General features: G+C 40.1%; 1 protein-coding gene across 1 annotated transcript in view; it reads right to left on the reverse strand.

Annotated features, from left to right (window-relative positions):
- Positions 1-18107, reverse strand: part of HCN1 (hyperpolarization activated cyclic nucleotide gated potassium channel 1) — a 215744-nt gene extending 197637 nt beyond the window's left edge. The window contains exon 1 of the mRNA XM_072859097.1: positions 17426-18107. Within this exon, the coding sequence (XP_072715198.1) occupies positions 17426-17808 (383 nt within the window). The 5' untranslated portion in view covers positions 17809-18107. The remainder of the gene's footprint in view (positions 1-17425) is intronic.
- Between the last annotated feature and the right edge of the window lie 7179 nt (positions 18108-25286).

Below are 25286 nucleotides of genomic sequence, written 5' to 3' on the forward strand. Positions count from 1 at the left end.
AACTAAACACACTTAGCAGTGGAGATTTGCAATTTGTTGCTCAGTTGTGATTCTATGCACAACGCAGATGATTAGATAAATGCAGCTCTTGGGGGACCTGATCAGAGCCCAGTGAAGCCAATGAATGGCAATTTACTACTTTCAAAAGGCTTTGGTTACAGCATTTGGTTGGGTTTAAAGCGTGAGACCTTCAAAGGCTTGACTACTAGAAAAGAAAATCACAGTACTGTCCATGGAAAGTGACTATAAAATTAACTAATTAACATATTTTCAGTAAATTCAACTAATATTTAAGCAGTGGGCATTTCATAAAAAGATTTTTATTCTTGGTATGCATGCAATAGCTTCTGTCTAAAGTTTTTATAGTATTTTACATGCAGTAATGATTAAGTCTCAGATTTCTGAGAAATAAAGGTACAGGAGTAATGTTGCCCTCATTGCATATGGGAGGGGAGGAAGGAGAGGACAAAGAGAAATTTAAATATGGCAATATTATTTAATAATGAGTCTCTTTGGGTTTAGCCAATAATCCCCTAACACAAGTGCTTGAATACATCTAATGTTTGCAGTTGCTTTTCCTGCAGAGAAACTTATTAAACTACAGTAGAACGAATTAAAGCCTGACTTCCACTTAACCTTGGGCAAGAACAGTGCACCACTATCAGTGGAGCTCTGATGCTGCTTTTGCACTCCTCCATATTTTCACACTTCCTCCTTTCTTCAGCCCAATTCCTCAGTGAAAAAGCAGGGTAGTGCTCCTGTCCAGAGACCTACCAGCTAGGAAAAAGAGCCGATGAAGATTCAGGACTCACAAATGAGTTTTCTCCTGGAAAAAGTTGAATCTGTCTATGCTGACCTGTATGCTGATCAAAACGGATGTATTTCAGATCATCAAGATTGCTTCTGCATCAACATGTGTCACAGCACAAGTAATGTATCTTCCTCGAATTTACCCCCTCTGTTCAAACCGTTAGACTATAGCCTCTCGGTATCAGGCAACGTTTTGTATAGGTACTCCAACTGATTTTTTCAATTTCATATTACCAACCCTTAAACCAATTGCAAATTCCCTCATACGGATTCTTTAAGTGTCAGCAAATTTCTGTAGTAGATCACTGTAAAATAAGCATTCACATTCTCAAATTAGGAATGACCACTTTACAGGCATGAGAAAAAGTTTGAAAGGGACAGATCTAAAAATATTTCAGCTGCAAAATAATCTCATATCTCATGTTGGAACACTTGCATTAATTAAGGATTTTGTAGTGACAGTAATTTTAAGAGTGCCATTTAGAAACATGACATTTAGGATGCCTCCATACTAAGTAAAAATTCAGAGGCTTAAATTGGGAGAAGCCTTCTGTAATTCTTCTCAACAAAGCATCATGTGAAAACGAAGGTAACTTAACCCACATCCCCTCACAAAACCAAGAAAGCCAGACAGTATCACCTAATATCTTCTTTAACAGATATTTTTTTAACCAATTCAATCTCTCAATTATCAGTGTAATATTTAAAGTTTCTGCAGATGGGGAAAAGTCCATTTTCTCTACTTATCTTCAGAGAAGGAGCTGATGGGGAAGACATTGCTCAGTAGCTATGATACATCTCAGTCATGGGGTTTGGTGAGGAGACTGGCCTGTGCCTACCAAATGAGTTGGGACAATTAGTTTTTTTGAGGTGAATACCTCTGACAAAAAGAAACAAGAATAGGAGCAGCAACTTGGTTTATGTAAGACACCGAGATTTCTGGTATTTGACACATACATTACCACTAACAATTTCATTCTGATAATCAGAGGTAGAACTGGGTTTGTCCATATAACTGTACAAACATTCAGTATGTTCGGACAAGCAGCTTCAAACACGAATTTTCATTTACCAGAATTTGGTGTATCATTTCTTGAAAAAGTTCATTAAAGGCAAGACTGGGCACTATGTTTAAACTAAAAAAAAAGAGGTAGTATTCAAATTTGTGAAGGGAAAAATCAGAGATGTGAAAAAGTGTAAAAGAACTATAGATAGGTATGAAACAAGTTGATGGATTGATTATACATGCAGACTTTGTACTCCTACATCATGAGTAAAAACAAACATGACTGAATATTTATACACCTCTTACACACAGATGTACAAGATTCTAATGCAAGAACAAATAATTGACATAGCATAAATATATCAAGTTAAATTATTATTCCCTTTTACAGCTATTTATGGCTGATCTTTGGCTCCAAAGCCTATGTTTCTTCAAATATCAAAATAAGTACTGAGATTTCAACCCTTTAAAATAAGTGGAAGTACCGTTTTAAGAATCAGTAAGTTGTTTTATTGTAATCCATGAATATCACATGCTGCATTAAATCATTTGCTTCAAAAGGTAATTAAATCTAATTAAAATGTTTATGTATTTTAAGAATATATTAATAACTTATGTTTGTTGTGAAAGTAACATGAGAAACTGAGGAACTGGTGTTCAAATCAAATCAAAATTATAGTTTTCTTCATTTTTCCTTATACTTTGATGAAAAGGATTAAAATATATTTCAGATACTTTTTAGAAAAGCAAAGGAAAAAGAAAGATCAAATTCACAACAGAGCAACATCACAAGTAATTAGGGTCATGTCACGCACATCCCCCTTTTGCAAAACAGCTCAATACCTAGAGCTCTCACCAACACCTAGGAAAATCCATTCGACTTTCCTCATCTATCTGTGGGCAGCTGAGCCCAGAATCTCCTGCCTCTCAGGAAAATTCATAACCCCCAAGACATGCTATATCTCCTGAAGCGAGGTACACTGCTGACATGTTCTCCTTTCCCTAAACAAATATAAACTAGAACAGGAACCAAAACCTTCTTCCCAGGGAAGGCAACCACTAGACTGGAATGAAGTTCTCACTTTTTTGCTCTGTCAAAGCAGAACAGCTCTCAGAGGTGATATTGATATTGTTACTGAAAGTATCCATGCCAGAAGTGCTATGCAAAGTAAATGTACAGGTTTAAATTCTCTCCAGCAGAGGATGGAAATTAATCTGCACTTCCAACATCTGGGATGAACAGTTTTGATTCTTGAGCGGGTACAGGAGACACTCAAGTACACACTCAAAAATACACGCTGAAAACTGTGTTATAGGATCATTGAATTGTTATTCTATTAATTTTATTAACTGAATTCATTGTATCAATTTATCTATCTAAAACATCAATTAGTGGAAAATACAATGAGCACAACACAAAATATTTTAAGAAATGAAAGAAGTAATCTTCCACAAGCCTGCTTATACCTTTCCCCATGTGTATTTATTATGACTCCCCTTTTACAGGGTGACACACCTTGGGAACTCTGCACTAATGAGTGGGTAGGAAGGAGAATGCTCAGCTAGGAAGTTCAATATTCAGTTTTACCATTATCTTTCAAAACAAAATTTTGTACTTCATACACTAAAACATCTTTCCCTCCCAGAAATAAAATGCAGCTCTTGCACGTTTCTCCTCTTTACACCAACTATACTCAGAAATCCCCATTTCTTTAATTATTCAGCTTGTATCCAGATCTCTCTGCTAGCCATTTGCCTTCGCCAGTATTTCAACAGATGCAATATAATTTTAACATTTCTTTAAAATTTCCCAATTTACATACTGCACACTCCAGTCTTACCATCCTTTTGACAGCATAGCACTCTGCCTGCATTGCCAAAACAAATCAGCTAATTATGTAGCTAGACAGAGCAGTGATCAGATAGACCTGATATTCACAAAAAGGAAAACCCAGAAAAGCAAACAAAGCAAACAAGAAAGAGAATACATGATGTTCAAAGATGTTCTAGTTATTGGCCTACATAACCATGATCTTGTTAGTTTTACCTCTGCTCCTCATCGTCTTTTCATGCTATTTACCCTCTAATGCTCCAGCAGGCTGCACACAAGCAGGCCGGAGCAAAACCTCACGTACTGCTGTTGCAAGCAGCTCAGTGAAGGAAGGGTGGACGTTTGGAATACAAACCAAGTTTCTGGGGATGTAAAATCCGCCTGTGACATTTATGAACATTGGTCAGTGTAATGGAATGCAATTGCTGAATGGCCCTTTTGCAATTTAATTCAATATAAGGAAACAAACCCATTTTTCAGTGAAATGGCTTTGGTCATTCTCAACAAAGAAAACAGTCAAATACCTTCCGAAAAAAAACAACAAAACAACCTATTTATACTCATTTATTAAATGTTTTTTTGATCTGCAAAACAGAACATAACCTGCACTCCAAGAGATTGCCTTTACATGCAATGAGGCCTTTTCTCCTCCCAGTATACCTTTGCCAGCAGGAGTATTGCAAGTCATATCCATTGCTTGGTTGTAATTAAAAAACGAGGTTCCATTACATTTTGTCACAGATATACACAACACTGAAATAGATGGTCAAGATCGATTTCTAAAAACAATATGTATTAAATTTACAAACTATTGAAAGTTGAAAGTATTTGTTGAAAGTTGAAAGTATTTCAACAACAAACTGTTGAAAGTATTTATTGAATTATGGCAGATTACAGGCTTGAAATACATTTGTTAATTACTGTTTTAATTTAGTCATATGAAATTGTTGAGCCACTGGAAGATATTTGTTACCACTATATAGATTAATTTAAAATTATATTCTATGTTCATTGAGACAGAACCATCTAAAGTAGAGCTGTTATACAAAATATGTATATTAGATAAAGGTTTTTTCCTCCACAGTTGCCTTTATTTAAAAATTTTAAAAAAAAAGAGAGGAAATCACTTTAAGCTTCAGAAAAAAAAGTCAGTTTTCAGCCTGAAAAATAAAACACTGATAAAGATATTAAGATCTGAAAATTTATTCAGACTTAACCACAGGCTTTGTTATATGCTTCACCTATAAATATTTATCAGAAAAAATATAAAAGGGAATTATTTAATAATCTACTTCTCCACTTTATATTTTGATAGAGTTTTTCAGAGCTGACTTTGAAGTCTCTTGGTACAAAAATTCTCCTTCTCCTATCTTCGGGCGTTCAATCGTAGACCATGCTCCTTAACAACGGCAGAGCCCCCGTGCTGCCCTCGAGATCAGCCACACAGTACAGGTTAAGGGTGACAAGGGAAAGTGTTTGCCTGCAAGTTAAGTTGCCTATAATCATAGCCAATGATAAGTGGCTCTAAAATAAGCACTCAAAGAAACTTTGGTCGGGGACCTATGACCTGAACTATAAACAACAGCAAAAGTACCAAGGAAGCTATTTACTCCCATACAGACAGATGACTGTTGCTTTGATACAGCAAAACAAAAAGAGTTTCCCTTTACCATGGTGAATAAAACACCAGATGTCCATCTTTATCTTCCATCCATATTCACTGAAAATGAAGTTGTCTAAATATAATAAATAGGTTTCTGGCTTTCAGCAAATGAAAACACTTTACTTTGGAGATCTCACTAGAGGTTTTAGCCACAAGCCAATATTCCTCAGAAAGACAAAATTTAATTTAGCCAAATATTTATGTCTCATTTTTGGAGGACAGTGAGTTATGAACTATTCAAACATGTTTAAGCTAAAGATGTGTAATAATTAGAACAGCCAAATAGGTGTTAATAATTCATTGGTGGAGAACAGCAAGAACTTGAGTATGAAAAATGATTAATAGAACTTTTCATCATAATCTTAGACTAAATATTGATCTGTAAACTGCAAACCAAAATATATAATATGACAGAAATGGAACATTAAGCATATTCAAATTATTCTACAGAGCACCCATGGGTGACATTTTTTAAAAATCAGTTTTACCATTTACAGCTCCTTATGGCTAGGATTCTGAAAGATGTTCAGCCAGAGTCCAGATGCTTACAAGTATCTAGGTCCCTAACTCGTTCTGAAATCCAAAGATAGATAGGCTTCTGACTTTCATCTCGGATCTTCATCTAACATCCTATAGATTTGCACACTCTGTGCAGAGCACTGCGTAAACCTGACATTTTCAAAGCCGTTCCAGAAATGGAAAAGTTTGTACTGGAAACATGAAACCAAGTTAAATATCATATTCCATTTGCTCATTTTGTCAGTGGCATAAAATCAGTATGTACATTCAATGTTAAGATGAGCTGCTATTCACTGACACTTCATGGAATTACAAATCAGTAGCCCCAGCAGGAACATCTGCTATCATTTTACGCGGATTCATGATACCTGCATTCCCGGGCTATAAAGCTAGCTCTCCTTCCCTGAAGCAAGACTGAACTCTGTCACGCTGTGAGGAACAAGTGTGGGAGTGGAAGTTCACTGCAGCTCTCCCATCCTTTCCACGGAAAGATAAATTTGGTCTAGCCTGTGGAGAACGTAAAAGCTGGCTGCAGCTTAGAAGTGATAGAAACAACCATGGTCACATCAAGGAATGTTCATACAGTTCTGCAGAATGAGGGGGGTGGTGGTGAAAATTGCCGAATAACACTGACAGGATGTATAATACTGAAGGAGTATTCCTCAGACCTGTCTTAAAAAGAATCATCTCTTGACAAAAGAAAATTAGCCTGCATGTGAATGACAGAACACAGCATACAGGCAGACTACAGGAAAATCTACCTTTAGGAAACAAGAACAGAGGACAATGTAAAGGGAAGCAAGAAATTTTAAACTCATAGCTAATACCTTTCAATAGCAAACTAAAACCAAAGACATTTAATTAGATTCAGTCACCATTTATGTCGTATTTAGTTCACGTATTTAGCTAAGTAGTATGCGTATGAAATAATACAATTATTAGGTCCTTGAAATTGTTTTTAGATTTCTTCTTCTGTTCCAGAGAGATCAGCGATCATAATAAATTCACTACTTCAATAAATACACAATAAGAACATGCACAAATCCTACTCAACTTTTCAACACCCAGCAGTATATTATTGCATTTAATATTCTGTTCCAAATTTCAATAAACACCTATAAGTTAGTAAAAACATGCATTTCAGATATTTACTGACAAGATGTATGCAATTAAAAGTCAGGTTTGGTCATGTGAGCACCTAAATTAGGTTACTTCTCTCTCACTTGTCCCACACATGCAACATCTATTGCTTAATAAGCCATCGGATTTCAGACATTTTTGATTTTGACCCTTTTAAAATGCTCTGTTAGATTGCCTACCATCTGGCAGTGCTTACTCTTGATACCACACTCCCTTTGCATTACAGAAGTGTGTTTCTTATAATTATACCTTTAATGTGATAGATGTATGCAACACTAGAATTCCCAAGCCGGCAATAAATGGGCTGAGGGGACAATTTCGGCAAAGTATCTTGTTACTAGGTCTATGGAAACAGCATGTTCAATTGCGTCAGGTTGCAATTCTCAACAGAAAGCTGCCAACCTGCCCAAGTCATGGGAAATAGAAAATGTGCATACAATTACTTTTTTTTAAATTATTACAAGGTATTTATTTACAATCTCCAAGACACTATGAAGAATACCTAGGGTAACTTCTCCCTGCTAGTTTGAACAAACAGTTCAGTATCTCCTAGCTAAAAGACTCAGTAAGAATGGAAAATTACACAGCAGAGCTAACAAAAAAAAAAAATCAATGCATCATTTCCATTTATATAAACGAATTCATTATATCTTCAGGAAGAGATGTAGGAGGGAGAAGGAAAAAACAGAATGAAGGAAAAGAGAAGTTGTTTTAAAAAAAAAAAATCTGCTAGGGACTACATCACCATGCTCTTGCTAACTCTCAAATGAGAACTGCGAGTTGCGCATGGCAGGGTTTCACTACCTGAAAATTAGACCATATGAAATGCTATAAATAAAAGACATCAAAAGCAGGATTCAGTATTTAGGGATTCACCTAGATAACAGTTTCCATAAACAATGGGGACACAGGTCTGAAAAACAGGACATCTCTGAAGTATACTTGATAAGGTGGGTAATGAGAATTATTAACTGAAGCTTGAGGTATATGCTTGATTTATTTTACTACTTATGTTTTGTTTCCAAGTTTGTGTCCAATAGACTAATCCCTAGTTGGAGCAAGGAAATCTTTGCTTTACTACTGAGCTTGTCTGGCAGTGAAGACAAGGTGAACCAGAGTGACAGACAAGCTTGGCTGTGTTATCTTCACTGAGAAATCAAGTGCAAACAAGTACATATGCAGCCATCCCAAGGAACCTGTAGCCCAGGATGTGTTTGGGGAACCCAGAAGCTTGCAAGTGTGTACTGTCAGGCAGCAATAAGATGGTTTAGGGGGTAGTATTGCCTACTACTGGTTTCATGGTAATTTCTCTACCAGACAGAAATCATAAGTCCTCCTGGAATGAACAAATAGACAGAAGTCACTCAAGAGCCTGATGGAAAACCTCTTAGTAGTCATGTGAAAGCTTGATTGCATCCCCATGGTTTTCCACCCATACTCTTATTCCATCTCCTGGGTAGAGTTGGATAGATCTTACTGTATATATCTTATAAAGGTTCTGTATATTTTCCATAGCTTTGACCTAGAGGAAGTTAGAATAATCATTAGGATCCTATGATATATTACCCTAAATTTACTGCAACCTACAGATTTTCTTAAAGTTCAGATCATATCAGAACAACACTGCATATTGCTGCAGTCATGCCAAAGAGAGGTGCTGCTTTGAGGATCTGGTAAGTTATTGTAAGATACAACAGAACCAGCCAAGGAAACATCAATACTTCCATACTTTACTCTGCTGACAGGAGAGAAAAATCTGGAGGCAACCAGAGTGTGCTACATATAGAATCAGAAGATTTGATATCATGAGGGCACATTTTATTTCTGTGGGGCTCTTTATATACTGGAGCTTTAGCGCAAGTGTAAGCTTCAGTGGATTTCAGACTGAGAATTGGATGAAAAGGAATAATACTACCTTAAAAAAAATCCTGCAGTCAAAACAATTTTTATGTATATTGGCTATTTTAAATTACATCATTTAAAAAAACAAGCAAAACAAAAACCCCAAAAAAACCCAAACTAGCTTTGACTGTGAGCATAAAGCAACCTGTGCTTTTCCACTTGAAAACAAAATACCTTAATAAGAATTTTTAATAAATATGACATTTTTAGAGATAGAAAATGTATTAATGTCAGCAGCATGCTAAATTCCAACAGTCTGTCAAATTATTTGTTAAATAACGTGCTTCATTAGATAAGATATCCACATAAACAACATAGAAGTTAATAAAATAAGAACAAAATCCTATTCTTAGCTACATGATGCAACTCCAGTTGTGGGAACTTCACTCCATAAATAAAAAAGGGTTTAGGATTTGTTTTGGGTTTTTTAAAATATATAATGGAAACAGACTGCATTTCTTTATAATCAAATTAACATTTTCACATGAACACAAGTTTACTCCAGACTTATTCCAGTTGCGCTGCAAACCAAGGCAATAAGATTATTGCAAAATATCATGCAGCTTCCTTGAATCTGACTATCATCAGATTAAAAGATATTAGCAGAGATTTTATGGAAGCTAAATGACAGTGTCCTTGAGGTAGTACTGACATTGACTCCAGCTGAAATAGTTTTTGGTTATTAACATACCTTACTATGTGTCTAGAACGAGCCCTCCAATAATTAGAGCTGAATATACTATGGTTTTTAAAATTAAATCATGCCTCTGGGAAAGAATCAGGGAATAGACAGCTAAAGGACTTTCAAGCAATTAAAGAGAACAGTACTGTCAGGTTAAAAATTAAACATTGCAAAGTAGGTTAAGAGATTTTTCTCTCTCAAAAATTGTATGTTGACATAGAAAACGGCTCTCAGGCATGCTGTTGAGTGAAAGCAGAGGTGAGAATGGATACCTCTTATTTACAACCAAGTGAAGTAAATTTCTCTACTAATTTTCATATTCTACCCTCCTCTCTAAAAATAGTATTTTGCCTTCTAGCACCTTCAAACCGAGCCTCTCAAAAAAAGATGACAAAGTTAATTAAATTTTACAATGTCACCGATCTTAGATAGGTAGGCAGAAGTGCAGAGGTAAAGATTCATACTTTTTAAATGACCTCTGATTTCACGCGTCTCCATTTCTGCCACCCCCAGCTGAACAGTCAGAAACTGAGCCACTTAAAATTTAACTTGATTATATAACCATAGAAAAGCCTAAGCAACTTATCAAACATTATGCATTTTTTATTCAGCTTTGTAGTCACCAAAGCCCTCAAACCAAATCCTAAACCCAGACCTTTATTTACTATTCCATGCTTTTACGTAGTATTCCAATTCACAGTTCCCTCCATATACTCAAGTCCAAGAAACCTAATGTAAAGAAAACACTTTTACTGACTCAATTATAAGCATTGCTTATTTTGATGAGTTAACAAATAAAGTGCCACTACACATTCAAAAATGTGTAGTCTTGCTAAAATAACCAATGGGAATAACAGAATCCCCCATGAGCCCAAGCATGATGCTGATCTTATGAGATCTAAATTTTGATACGTGTATATATAGAGATAATATTAATCAAGCACTTTTTTCTCACTACAGTCAAAACAAAAAAAAATCAGAAAACTGAAGAGGAAGTCTCATGATATTGAGCATCCCAGGTCATCCCAAAGACTTGTATATAACTCCCCCAAAGCATCATCTTTTCAATTACTCACAGGAATTCTGTAACATTTTGGTTTGATTTTGTTTTGTTTTGGTTTTTTTAAACATATCTCAAAATCGTGATGAACATATTTGCCTTTATTTAGATTGTGAGGAAGCTGAATATTCTAAAATTAAGCATCCTGCAGAAAAAATGTACTTGTGTACTTCTTCATAGGTGCTGCAGGTGATCTTCAAAACATCCCAAGTTAAATTAAAAGTACCTCAAACAACTGAGGAATTATTTGAGTTACACTTACTGAGGTCTTTCTCTGCTGTAAACATTACTCTATGTTCAAGTATATAACATGTCCAAAGTTTGAAAGAAAATGCAGTGAATGGACTGTTATTCCAGGACTAGAATGGACATAATAAAAATTAGGAAATGTTCAACATATATGTGAGCTCAAACTATACATTAGTATTCTGCATTATCCAGAGACAGAAGGATGTCTTATCAATTCATTTTAGAATTGTTTTCCTTGCACAAATAAAGGCATAAACCTTCCCACATCCCCTAGAGGACTGGAAGGTGAGTGGCTGCTGCACCAACCTCAGGTGGACTCAGCTAGCTTGCTTGTGGTTCATGAAGAAAATTTCAAAGAGGACAAGAGCACATGGCCCTCATGAGCCCAAAAGCACAATGTACACCTCTACATATCCATTTTCACTCATACATACTCACAACTGGTACAAAAAGAAATGCCAGTAGCTAGCTTTAGTCAACTAGATTTCATAACAAATGAATCAGTGACAGCCAATGACGAGACATTATTCAATATTAAAAATAATAGGAACTGAAGATGATAAAGAACCTAATGCATTTCTGGCCCACATTCCACATCAAAGCATTTCCAATAGAGTATTTCATTGCTTATTTTTGGTCCTGCTTCCTAAATGTCTAATTTCGATATTTCTTGCTGCAATTTCACCCCATTACTTCTATGTAATTTCTTTCCTCTTTGTAGCATCCATTTATGCATTTGAGGACTGTTATCATATTTCTCTTCAGCCTGCCTTTATGGGAGTTGCATTTTACTTAGGGAACTATTATAAAGCTTAATATATAACTTACTGTCTGAAAGAATTTTCAGACATTATAAGTGCATTATTTAGATTAATGCTACAATTTTGTCATTTTATCCTTTCGGGCATTCACAGAAGTAAGTGCAAAAATTGTTGGAATGCAGCAAATAAAAAGCCAAGCAGTACTAATAAGCTTTTTAATACTAAATGCTTCTTTATGTTTAGTCACATACAAAGAGTGAATGCTCATGTAATAGGAATAGTTTAACTGTATGAAGTTTTTCTTTAATAGAAATAAAAATTATAGTTGCCATGGCAGTATTTGAAAATGATACATGAAAGATAGCCCTAGCTAAAACTGTGCTTCAGTCATAAAAATATAAATAATTTTTAAAAAATTGTTTCTGCAAAGAATGTATACAGTATAATTATAAATCCCTGATTATCAGTTTATTAGCAAATCATTCAAAAGTCTCAATACTGTAAAAGAACCTCATGACAAATCCTGAGCAACAAGACTGAGATGACTACCTTTAGAATCCAAAACTACAGATATTTCATACTTCTACACTACCAGTGACATACTGTATTCATTAAAACCCACACTAATTTGTAACTGATCTATTTAATATAAACCAACATGATTTATATACTTAATTTTACATACATATATCTATATCAATTACACTTAAGTATGATACAACACATTTTGTCTTCATCACATATAACATTACTTTCAAACTCTACTGCTCTGTATAAACCTAAGTATGTAACAGCTCACAAAAAGATAAATCTCATTAGCTTCAACTGAGACATTACAGACATGTGACAAAAGAGAGGGACAAAGTGCTTACCCTAAGCTTCTTAAAATATAACTGATAGGTATAGCACTTAAAGACTGGTCCCAAAGAAGAACAGGTTTTAAATCAATATATGCACAAATTTTAGAAATATGTATGTGAGTTGCACATATAACATACACAGTCTACCACGTTAGGGTGACTGCTGGTGGTCAAAGGCAGGTCCAAAAGATACGTACAAATTAAAAAGAAAGTTGATGCATAAGGCAAATGTAAGTTCAAAATGGAGAGAAGTATAATAAAAAACATGAGGCACACTAATATGTTGCAATTATGACTTACACTTTGGCACATACTTAACTGAAAAATTAAGCTGCACATGTGCATGACAGACAACATGGATGGATTGCATAAAACTGCACAAAATAACAAAATGGTTTTTAATAGCAACAGACACAAAAATATTCTTCCGTAAGTACCTAAATGTGACATGCAAATATTATTGTCTTTCACCCTGATTAAAAACCATTAAAACCTGACATTAAATTTACTTACAAGGTAGCATCAGTAGAGCTTTATATGATTTATAAAGGTTGATATGATAAACCTCATACGTTTACATGATAACGCTCACACATGTATACAAAAAGGTTTTAAAACTGGAATGCCACATGTTAAAAAAATCTGGCATACCTTTACTATTCACTATGCTCTGAAATTTTCTGTTCAAGTTTTAGAATTAACTCTGCTTTTACTTTTCTGTTATCATTAAAATAAGGCTTTGTGCTCCTTGAATAGATGAGAAGTTACCCAGAGAGGTTCTCTTGACATAAAAAGTTAATAGTTTTTTGCTATTGTTGCAAATCAGTTCATACTTTGGATTCATCTACACAGGAAAAAGACCTTCAACACGGCCTGCATTGCACCTCCTTATGTGCTACTCCGCCAGACAACTCCACATCACAGTCTTACTTCACTTCATCTTGAAGCCAATTAAAATTTTTGTCCCCACTTCCAGTCAAAGGCTCTTCCCAAACATCAAACTGAGAACTGTAACCATCAGAGTGCAAAGGCTCACACACATATTATTCCCACTCAGTCTTTCTCATACATTGCTATTTCTGGTCAAAAGATGCCTCTCCTGTGTGACTCTGGAGGTAGTAACTCTGTTTTCTTTTTAGATTGCTGACTACAGATGCCCTAGCTGATGTGGTAATAAAACCAAGACTTCCATGACAGCGAGAGTTCCTCTGTGTACCCACAGACAGGGAGGGAGAAAGATGCTACAGGGTCGGACCAACAGCCTGGGCACGTGCAAGCAACCCCTCTGAGCATTAAAGAAACTCATGAGGTGCCAAAGGACGCTGAGTAATTAATTGTCTGAAAAATCAGCCACATTCATTTCCACTAATACCAGAAGGCCGCAACACATAAAAGTCACCCAAAGCCCATGTCCACCGCCACTCTGCTATGAAATGAGTGAAATGCATATGGCAGCAGCAGAACCATGTGCAGTTGCTCGCATCTCCCATTGGCTTCGTGATGCTCTCGTGTGGCGGCTGCAAGGCCACGGGGCCAGACCGGCAATGCTCTCCTGTGGGCTCGTTCTTCCACACGTGAGCAGGGACGGCCAGAGGCACTCAGTATCTCACAGAAAGCACGCAGAACTTCAATAAATTCTAACCAAAACACTGACGATAAATTCACTTTTGTGAGTCATGCAATTACACAGAATTGTTGTCCAAGTTTAGAGACGCAGTAATCACAGCTGCAAAGAGATAAGCAGAGGTCTTGTGCTGGGTTTGATGTGCATTAGGTGCTCGGTTTACATAACAGCTTCCAAATTAGACATTAACCTCAGAAGACTAGGAAGACACAATCAGAAACAAAATGGTCCCCTTCTGGAAAAATTATGTAATACTGATTGAATTTAATTTTCCAAGGGTGTATCTGCCTGATGAAGAGCAAATTCTTCCCTGAAACACAGGCAGGACGAAGAGCCATAAAACTAGAGACCAAGCCCTGCAAGGATGCAAGTAACCGATTCACAGAGCACTGAGTTTATAGACACAGCTTCCACGCTCTGTTCATACCAAAAAAGGGGGGTGGGAGGGCACAGGGACACTGTCCACCCCCCTGCAAACAACATAGCAAAATATTGCTCGGTGTAGATGAACATACAAAGTTTTATAACAATCATGAGAATAAGGTCAAGAAATGTAACCAAATGCATCAAAGTATCCCAGCAAATGCATACAAGCATTCAGAACTAGAAAAACAAAAATAAATGAGAGTCCACAGGAGCCTGTACCAAAATTTTCCCATGTTGTACATGGTTAACCCAATATTCTCCTAAGTGTGCCTATATTTAAAATTTACTGTGATGTCCATTTTCATATGTGCTACAAACATCCTAATAATAGCTAAATTTACAAACTTACCCTAAATTTTCCCATTTGGATACTGTAAAATATTCTGCTTTTTACCTTTCTCTTGTTATTTTGGTAGAAAAATTAGTTCTTTCCCTTGGTGGTATCAACATTAACACAGTGAAATTAGAATACCCCTGTCTCTTTGGATGTTTTAAGGCTTGTCTACGTACAAGCAGTACGTTGTTACAAAATCACATGCAAAAATAAATCAGAACAACTCCATCCTTACATATGCATTTGTTCTGGTACAGAGACACTGTTACGAGGCACTTACTAGCATTGTCATGATTCCCATATGGGAAGATGAATATACCATATAGTACAACTTCTTCACCTGTTTCTATAAACATTGCCACCCAAAAAGAGTACTACTATTATACAGTTGCAATTATTTCAGGAGAAACGACACAAACATCTCACATTTCTCACTGAAACAGTCCTACTGGCTAAAAAATTGGGTCCGGATCAGGCCACATCATCCCAAGACTAATGAAAGAGTATGAACTTTATTTAAAAAACAAACACCTCCATTCTAATAAAATAAAGACATAATAAAACCCTCAGAAAATGCAGTTAATTTAAGAAAATGCAGACAACAGGCCTGAAAAGTATTGTTTACTCCTACTGAAAAAAATAGGTAAACATATGTTATGATCTCTAAACCTTCCCACAGGAAGAATCAGGGCAGAATTGGAAGATATTTGTGTAATTAAACAGAATCAACATACTTATCACCTACTTCACGTATCAGCTCAAAAAGTGGCATGCTGCATAATATGATGCATAACCTCCTATTGCCCAAAACATCATTGGGTTGTGTACCTTGTTCAGAATCCAAGCGTACAACAAAACAAGGGAATTTACTCACAAGAATAATCTCATTCATTTTAATGGAATTCTCACGTGAATAAAGTTACTCATGCACACACAGAGGTAAGTAAGAGGCTATCAGACCCCCCTAAGCCCCTATGCGTGCTACCACAGGATCAGATGTGACCTGCTACGTCCCTCTCTGGCTGGCAGAAAGGGAGTGGGTGGACTATTGGCTCTCTCCCCCCTTAATGCACCTGCTAGTGCAGCTGAGCTGGCATGCGAGGGGGAAAAGGTATTCCAGGAAAAGAACAAGTGCAGTTTATTGCTTCCAGGGAGCCAGGAAAAAAGCAGGGATTTGAAGCATGATTTCGAGTCATAACTGAGTGCTGCCCTGCTCCTCCGCTCTTGTAGCTGTACTGCTCTCAGGCTTGACTGCAAGGTGCTAGCACAGCTCGCTGCGTAACACCCTACTCCGAATAGTCCCACAGAAACTCGGACTTTGGAAGTATTTCCTCTCATTCCCTCTTGAAGCATGTTCTATTTAGCCTACTTTTTCTTAGAAGAGCCATGTAACTATTGAACGTTCTGGATTTTCCTTTTTTAAACATGGTCTCCAGTGCAATTCACTTATTGTATACACGCAGGCTGTTAATTCAAACTGTTGATTAAATACGCTTAACGACACTGATAGTTCTTCAGCAAATATCGTAGAGAGCGTTAAATTTACAAAGGCATGCAGCCAGCTGGCATAGAGAATACAATGAAATAATCCTTCACTTAAAATGTAATTTTAAAAGGAAATTTCTTCCCGGGAATTTCTTTGCACTGCTTTTCATATGAATTTTCCAATTTGGCACACGTCCAACTTACTGTGAAAGCAACACTAAATTAGCATCACGTTTACCCGTCTGCCTATGAAAACGCAGTTTCCCACGCAGTGTTAGCTTCGATAAAGTTATTTTGCCGCAACTCTGACCGAGACGCGCTCCCTTCACGCAACCCCTTGAACAAGTGTTTACGCCGGGCTCTCAGGAAGGGGCCGACGCGCGCCCAGCGCGGACCCCGGGATTTTAAATAAATTATTACGTTACTGTCGCTGCGTGCGCCCCGGCGAGCTCTCCCACGCCGGGGCACGGCCGTGCCCCGCTCCGGCGGCGCCCTCCGCCCGCTCCCCGCCCGACGGACGCGGCCAATGCGGCGGCCCCCGCGGCGCGGACAGCCCGGGACGGACCCGCAGGCCCCGCGTCGGCCGGGCGGTGCCCGGAGCCCCCAGGGGGCTCCGAGGGGCTCCGGGCACCGCCCGGCCGACGCGGGGCCTGCGGGTCCGTCCCGGGTGCAGCACGCTGGAGAGCGCCGCGCCTGGTCAAGCCCCGCGGCCGCCCCACCGGCGGTGCACGGACCGCGGAGGGCAGGGCAACCGCCCCGCGCCGGCTTCCAGCCCCTTCCACGACGCACGGGCGGGAGACGGGGGAGGCAAAGTTTTAGCCGCCGAGCGGGGCAGCGAGGCTGCCCGCAAGAAGGGAGGGAGGGAAGGGGTGAGCCCGGGGCCGCCCGCGGGAGAAGCCCCTCACCTCCGCGGGGCGCGGCCGGCCGCCGAGCGAGCGCCGGTGCTCGCCGCCCCCCCCCCAGGCCGGAGCCCGCCGAAGTTTCTGCCGGGCGAGGTGCGAGGCGGAGGGAGCGCCGCTCTGCCTCCCGCGGCGGGGCCACCCCCCGTGCGGTGGCGGGAGCCCCGCGCTCACCTGAAGTCGCTGTAGGGGTGGATGATCCAGAACCCCGCAGTTTTAACCCTTTCCTGCTCCTTCTCCACCGCCTTCTGGCTGCCGAACATGCGGAGGGAGAATTTGTTGACCCCCGGCTGCAGCATGGAGGTGAACTGCCGCTGCATGAAGCCGTACTGCCGCCGGGGCCCCTCGGCATCCTCGAAGCCCACCACGGGCTCCTCGCCCCCGCCGCCGTCCACTTTGAAGCACACCGAGTTGCCATGCTCCTTCACGCCGCCGCTGCCCCCGCCGCCGGGGCTGCTCTGGGCTTTCTCCGCCGGGGCCGCCGGCTTGGCTGGGAAGGCGTTAGCGCTGCCATCGTCCCGGCTGCCGGGAGAGGAGCTGCGCTTCCCAGCCTCCATGCTGCGGGGCGGGCGCGCCCCAGCCGCGGGAGAGCGCGGGGAAGCCTCGCCGCCGCCGGTGCCCTTCAGCGGCGCGGCTGGGCTCGGCCGCCCTGCGCTGGGCTGGGCTCAGCTCCGCGCCGCCGCGCCGCCCGGCATGGCCAGCGCCGCTGATTCTGAGCCGCGCTCCCGCGCAGGGCTGGCACCGCTTCCCCTCGCCCGCCCCCTGCCGGCGGCCGCGCCGCGCCGCCCGCCTGACATTGAGCGCCCCGGAGTCCTTGAGGGGCTGAGGCGGCCGGGCCGAGGGGAGGGGAGGGGAGGGGAGGAGGAGGAGGAGGAGGAGGAGGGGAGGGGAGGGGAGGAGCCGACGGGGCGGCGGAGGGAGGCGGGCTCTGCCCTCGGGGCGGCGGCGCGCCTCGACGCGTGGGCGCGAGTGCGGTGGCCCGCGGGGCGGGTGGGGCGGGGCTGGGGGCCCGGCCGCCCTCCCGCCACAAGGCGGCGGCGGGTGTCGCGCCGGCGGCCTGAGGCGGCGGCCGCGGGGCAGAGCGGAGGGGAGGGGTGGGGAGGAGAGGGGCTCCCCGGCAGAGTGCAGGGCTGCCCCGAGGGCCGCGGCCGGCGGCCCTGCCAGCGCGTCCAACAGAAGCGCAGTAACACGGGCGGGTTTGTATTTCGCCTGGGGCGAAGCGAGGGGCGAGGCGCGGGGCGGTAGCGTGCCTCCACACCCGGAGCGGGAAACGGTGGCTGGAAACGAAACTGTGGAGATGTCTCACAGGCTCGCCCTTTACGTGCAACCTGTCTCTTGTGAAGCCTGTCTCTTGTGAAGCCTGTCTCATGCTTCTCATGGAGCAGATTGACTGGAAGAGAGCAAGAGGCGGGGCTCTGCCTGGTCACGGAGCCGAGCGTCGGCACCGGCGGCAGCAGAGGCAGTTTGGGCTCATACTGCTGAAAATGAAGTCAGAACCTGCCCTTTGCTGCTGCGGTGCGTGCACGACAGCGAGGAAGCAGGAGCGCGTGCGAGTGCGGAGGGAGGGCCGGGGTTTGAGCGACGTTCGTTTTCACACGCACAGCGTTTCGCTGCGGTTACGCGGCATCCCGCTGCCTCCGAGCGGCTGTTGCCTTCCTCCCGCACCTTACGCTGACTGAAAACGCGCGGCCCAGCGCGCAGGCGTAGGGGCGCATGGTGCGTGGGCTGCTGCGGGCGGCTGGAGCGCGCAGGGGTGCAATTCCTGCTGGGAAGGCATGACGGCGTGTGGGAGGGCTGTGCTACCACAGGCGCCTGCGTATCTCGCTGTAAGGTGTACCCACGTGTGGAGACGAGCTTTTCACATATGCCAAGAGTTGATTTCGGTTTTGTTTGTGTGTAAACGGGGATCTGGAGTCCACGTTCAGCTCGCTCCACCTCACATTGAAGTACGTCAGTTACAGTTAAGAAGCCTCCAGGAGACAGAGAAAAGGCTGTTGGACAGGAAGCAGGAGGTATTTCTAGCTCCTGATCTTCTAAGTACACTCAAAGGAAATAGGATATGAATTGCATTGGTATCTCTACACACGTTATCCTAACGATCGTGTATAGTATTTGGGGAGCTGTAGGGTGGTATCTCTACATTGGTATCTCTACATTGGTATCTCTACACACGTTATCCTAACGGTCGTGTATAGTATTTGGGGAGCTGTAGGGTGAGGTAGGATCTGAGAGAGCATCGAGTACTTCCAGTTCTTTCAAGGGTAAGCAGCTGTTTACAAGCCATGAGTGAGGGCCTTGGTCTCTCCTCTGAAAACTGAAAAATGTTGATATTTACCCCTAAAGGGTGTGAGTTTGTTTGGGTTACAAAATGATGGGGAATCAATATCCGCAGATGATATCACAGGAGCTATAGCATTATGTGTACCTGCAAAAACATAAAGGCATGTATTACAGCACATATGCATAGGTCCTGGGACTCCATTTGGTTTGACATAGGTTTGTTTTTCACAAATTCTCAACACACTTTTCATTTTGCACGTCAAAAATATGTTAAAAAAGAATTAGTAAAGTCTCCCAAGCTTCGCTCCGGTATTTTCAATGGTATTTGTCACTTCATTGTTTACCCAGTTCCTCCTTTACAAAACAGATGCATAAAACAAACCTGACAGAGAAACAGATGTGCAAATCTGCACACCACAATTTGCACAGCCCAAGTCAGTTGTCTTGGGAGCTGTGTTTCAAAACTGGATCTGAGGGCTTTTCTCAGCAATTCCAGCTCTAACAGAATGTTTATGCCTAGTGCACTCAAACACGCAAGGTTTGGATGATGTTAATGTGTTAAGTGTGGAATATGTTAACATTAACATGATGTTAGTGTGGAAGAAGATGGCAAGTGTAGATGCACCAGGATGTATTGCTGGAGGCTGGGCAGTGACCAGCATAGGAAGGAACATGCTCGCAGCGTGATTGGTTGATGGCTGACATATATAAACCTTCCCCATCTGGAGTGGTACTTTTCTGTATGATTTTATCCTAAAACAGTGAAGAGTGTGTGCACAGCTGCTGATGGCTCATGCACAGCTGCTGATAGACAAAACCCTCTTACTGGTTTATCCCCAGATGATGTCCTCCTCCTTCCCTCATCCAATGTCTGTCGCCAAATGATAATTAAAAAGTAACAAACTATTATTGTTTTGCAGCTTTGTGAAAGAATTAGCTCACATCATATTTGACAGAAACCCACAAAGGCAAGGGATGAAAAGGCTAAGTCATGCTGTGCTGTTTCACGTACTCACAGAGTTTACTACATCAGTGTCACTGGAACTGACACTTTCCACACTTCAGTCATGTATACATCACAACCTTGACTTTCCTCTCTGAAAGCAAGCAATTTTTCTACCTGTTTACTCCTTCTTTCAGAGGACTTTTGCATGCAGCCCTTGACCTGAATGGTCTCTTCCAGCATAAGCTAAACAACTAGTCATGTACAGGAGAAAATAGGCTTGTAATGGAGTAAATCAGAACAGTGAAATGGAGATGTTTACAGCTGCAGTAAGCAGATTCTGATGTACATTCCTTTAATTGGAGAAGCAGTGACATTGTATTAATGGTGATGGTCCTTTGTTTCTGGATGATGAAAATTGTGTACAACAAGAACATCCAATTTCTTATTTTATGAAATTTTGCTTTTGCTTGTATTTAATGTCTCATTTTGTCAATGTTTATCTATCCTTACTTAGCATGGACTACAGAGCTACCAGAATAACTACCCTGCCTAGCTGCTCCCTCTTTCTACACTACAAGAATCTAGAAATATTCTATTTCATTTGGTGGCATTATATAGATCCGAAAGTGGTTTATTACATCAAAATGTCATATGATTTAAGATAAGTTGTGAATGAGAGAAAATAACCTGCAATATATGTAACACATTCTCTGCATGCTTCTCAAACACAGCATATGTATAAACTACATAGGTACAAGTGTCTTTGTAAAATTGATGTTTTGATATTTTGTGCTTCCTGTGATCAAATATTAGATCTTTATAATTTTTATTCTGCGTAGAAGAAATGTATACTTATTTATGCATGTTTGAGTACTATTTTTTCTGAAGTATTTGCATGGCCTAAATGGCCGTAACATCTCAGCGTTCTGCAATTTTTAATAGTAATCCTGAGATGTAAGGGTGAGAAGGGATTTTCATAATCTGTAGTTTTTAAGTGGGAGAATGGATTCTTCTCCAGGTCAAAATAACTTGTGTTGTTTTCAGCCAGGAAGTTGACCTCTCCTGAGACACAGGCCAATGTGTTAATTTAGATGAGAGCATTTTCATTTCACAGAAAGATAAGTAATGGGGTATGATGTGTGTGAATAGTTCTGAAGACCGCACCAGGGCTACCTATGGTAGAAGGGTCACAGACTTACTTTAGCTAAAGGTAGAGCTTGTTTTCTGTCAAGTTTGATTTTGATTTTGTGACCATGTCAGGAGAGATGCTGAAAAAAATGAAATTGATAAATGAAATTTCCAAGAAATCAGTGTTAGCAGAACAAGGAAAATAAAACCTTTTTGTTTTGTATCTCTTTGCTATGTTCTAGGTTAATGGATCACTACTAAAAATTTAGTAGGCTCTTTTTTTTGTTTGTATTGAATTGTTTTGATTACTTACTGGACTCCATCAAACTATTACAACATTATTAATTCCAGTGCTTTATATGACTCTTTAACTATAATACTACCGTATACCTCAAAATGAATTTCCTTCTCTTTTGCCGAACATAGTAAATTTTTATGCCTGTAGTAAATACAGTCCCACTTCTCTTATTTTCTCATATTTTCTCATTTTGATACTACCTGAGCATATCCAGAACAGCTCAGCTGTAGAAGTGAAAAAAATAACAGCCTATGTATTGAAGCATATGTAGTTTGTTCAGTGAAGAAACAAGGGCATAGAGAAGTAACAGGACTTCTATGAGATGACACGGTAAGATGCGCCTGACAACAGAACAAAGCTCTTGTCTCTCAAGTTTTAGTTTCATGCGCTGTGAGATTTTTTTAAGATTATTTCTCAACAGAAGGTCACCATCAAGTCAAATGCTAAAGCAGGATTAGCAAGGAAGGAAAATAATATTTACAATTATAGGACTAGCTGTGCAAGCTAAATTGAGGACTAATCCAAATTCATCATATGTGCCATTTTCTGTGTCTGGTCTGGTTCACAATAAAATAATTTTGATTTGGTCCCATCCTACTTCCATTACTTTCCATGAATGTTCAGTCATACACACTTACTGGCAACAAATGTTTGCCAATAAATTTTATATTAATATTGCATAGTGTTTATGAAGAAGGAAGAATCTTACTTTTGCAATCATTAGTATCCCTTTAAGAAAACTATCACAAAGCAAGTGCAGCTACAAGTGTGAATGTTTGGTGGTAGCCATCCATGTACTTATGTGATTTTTACCTTGTTGTACAGTTTGGATATCCACAGTGAACACCGATGTAAAGATGATCTTGATGATTTCTATAAAGATCAACAAGAGCAGATCTGCTCAACTTGTAGAAGTTTCAAGTCCTAAATTTGCCTGACCAGGTAACTGACACCTAAATTTGCTGCCAAGTGTGAAAGGCAGTTTCTTCCCTGTTGCCTGTTCCCAAAAGCAGTGATCTGATGTTTTCCAGGAACATGTTTTATGGGAAATACGTCTCTCAGAGAGAGTTAAAAGCATGATTTAAAAGAAATCCCAGGCAGGGGTGTATGTTCTGTGGAACAAGAACTAGGGTAAAGACTAGTGTGAATAGGAAACGGCTCTGAGACATGACCTAGGGTGCAAGACACGCTCATGTGTACAGGTGTTACCTGTACACACCTGTATGCTTCTGTTAACACCATGGTACATGTTAACAGAAGCATAGTCTTCCTATGGATAATCTGCTGGGTCTTATGAAACTCAGGTAGCCAAGAATAACTACAGTGCACTGAGATCTACTAAGCTGTCTACTCAGTTACACTTACTCTACAGAAATACATGCTTATTTATTTACTATGTGCCACAGCCGTCTTTTACCTCTTGGAAGATCTTGGTGTTCAGCTTTGGCCTGGTGCTGAATGCTGCAAGCCCTGCTACAGCAGATGGGTGTGGTGCTTCAGAATAGCAATGGGTAAGGTGGGACAGGAAGGTTTTATTGTTGCCCGTTTCCCAGGGTGAAATTAAAGCAGAGAAAATTCCTTCTGTTTTTTACCAACTCTCTGGAGTGTCTTTTACTTATGCAAATCACTTCTAAATTTGGTAGAGTATTTGTGTGCTCTGAGTGCTTATCTTTTCTGAAAAACACTAGGGTTTATGCTAGGGTTTTTTATCTGTTTAATAACATGCCAGATCTTTATCCAATCTTTATAGAGACAGCACCACCACAAAAGGAAAGTAAAAGGTGGAAAACAACTTCTAATTTGATTTTTTTTGGAGTTGTAGGTGTCTAGGTAATTGTTTATTAATCTTTGCTACTGTCTGCGTTGTTGGGTACTTGCAGTGCTTTAGAAGTCATTAAGAAATCAGTTTCTCTGACAAACGTTCAACTGACCAGCTTTGACGATGCACTTTGAATTTTTGTTATGATAAAAATAATTATTTTTTCATTTATTTCATATGCAAGTGGACTCCATATAAACTTTTATCTTTCTTTAAAATAATATCTTATGATTGTATTGGTTTGAAGAACTACAATTTGACACAACAAAGATGTAGACATTTCTGAATAAGTTCTGTGTAAAACATGATACTTGTTTAATACAAAGGCTAATCCTGTGAACATTTCTAAAATTAGTGTATACAGCTGTGAAAGGTCACATGATACTATTCAGAGTGCTAAATAGTGTGCTGGGCAGCAGGTATATTCAGGCTTCTTGGATCCCTTCCCTGTAATAGGAGAAAAATACACCACTTCTCTAAAAATGCAAATACCTTTGATTCCTCTGGAGTGCAACTTCACATTAACAATAGCTTTTTCCTCCTGTTGCACACAGTCTTCCTACATAACTGTATAATCACTCCACAGAAACAAGTTCTTGTGATTTAAAATCTCTTCCCTCTGGAAGTTCCAGGACCAAGTAAAGAAATGCTTTTTTACAGTCGTATATTTCAATAATGTGTGAATATCAGCATAAAACAGAATGACGACATATATGTTGTCAAATATTTGTCTGCGATACTCATGTATTATGACAGATACTACACTACCTTTTAAATAATTTTCTTTCCATTGTCCTGATTTTCCAGAAATCAACAATCCTGTTCACCTTCTCATCCTAACTTTGCTCAGGTTATCAGAACCAGTAGAGTGTTTTTAGAGATGGCTGGAAAGTGCCCTCTTGTTGACTTTTAAGTTCATTAGTTAAGGTTTTAATAGTTGTCAGTTTTAATCCTGCAAGCTACTCTTGTGTGTTGATTGACTTAGTTTAAGTACTTAAGATCCATCACTTCACCGTCATATTTTAATGGATGTAGACACTAGCGGCAAGCAATATGCATAAGTTATGTCTTGTATTCAGTTCCTTATACAGAGCAATGTCTTGCAGGACTAATATCTGTCTTCAGTATAATATTCATTAAGTTAAATACACCGCTTTTGAAAAGATTCTTGGAATCTTTCTTAAAGGAATAACATAAAATCTTGAAAACTGATGGTTGCTCAGTGCTTACAAAAAGGACAGCCTGCTCCAGTTGTTTCTAAGTTGTAGGAAGATCTGCTGAAAAGCAAAATCTTCCAAGTTATTGAAAATCAAGAAACTTCAGCTATTAAGGCAACAATGGGGAAAAAAAACCCAAAACTGAAGACTTTCAAAACAATTCTTTAAATCTACACTGCTTTTTACAACTTTCTAGAATATTTTTTAAAATTAAAAATGTGGAAAATTGTTTTTATTTTTAATGAGTATTTTGGGGAAAACAATGCAAATGTGTAAGTCTTTTCAATATTGATTTAAATCTTCAGTTTTACCAGCAACTAAAAAGGAGTCCAGAGATGGTCCCAGCG

This window comes from Ciconia boyciana, chromosome 4 (assembly GCF_034638445.1).
Source record: "Ciconia boyciana chromosome 4, ASM3463844v1, whole genome shotgun sequence".
In the NCBI taxonomy this organism is placed as follows: domain Eukaryota; kingdom Metazoa; phylum Chordata; class Aves; order Ciconiiformes; family Ciconiidae; genus Ciconia; species Ciconia boyciana.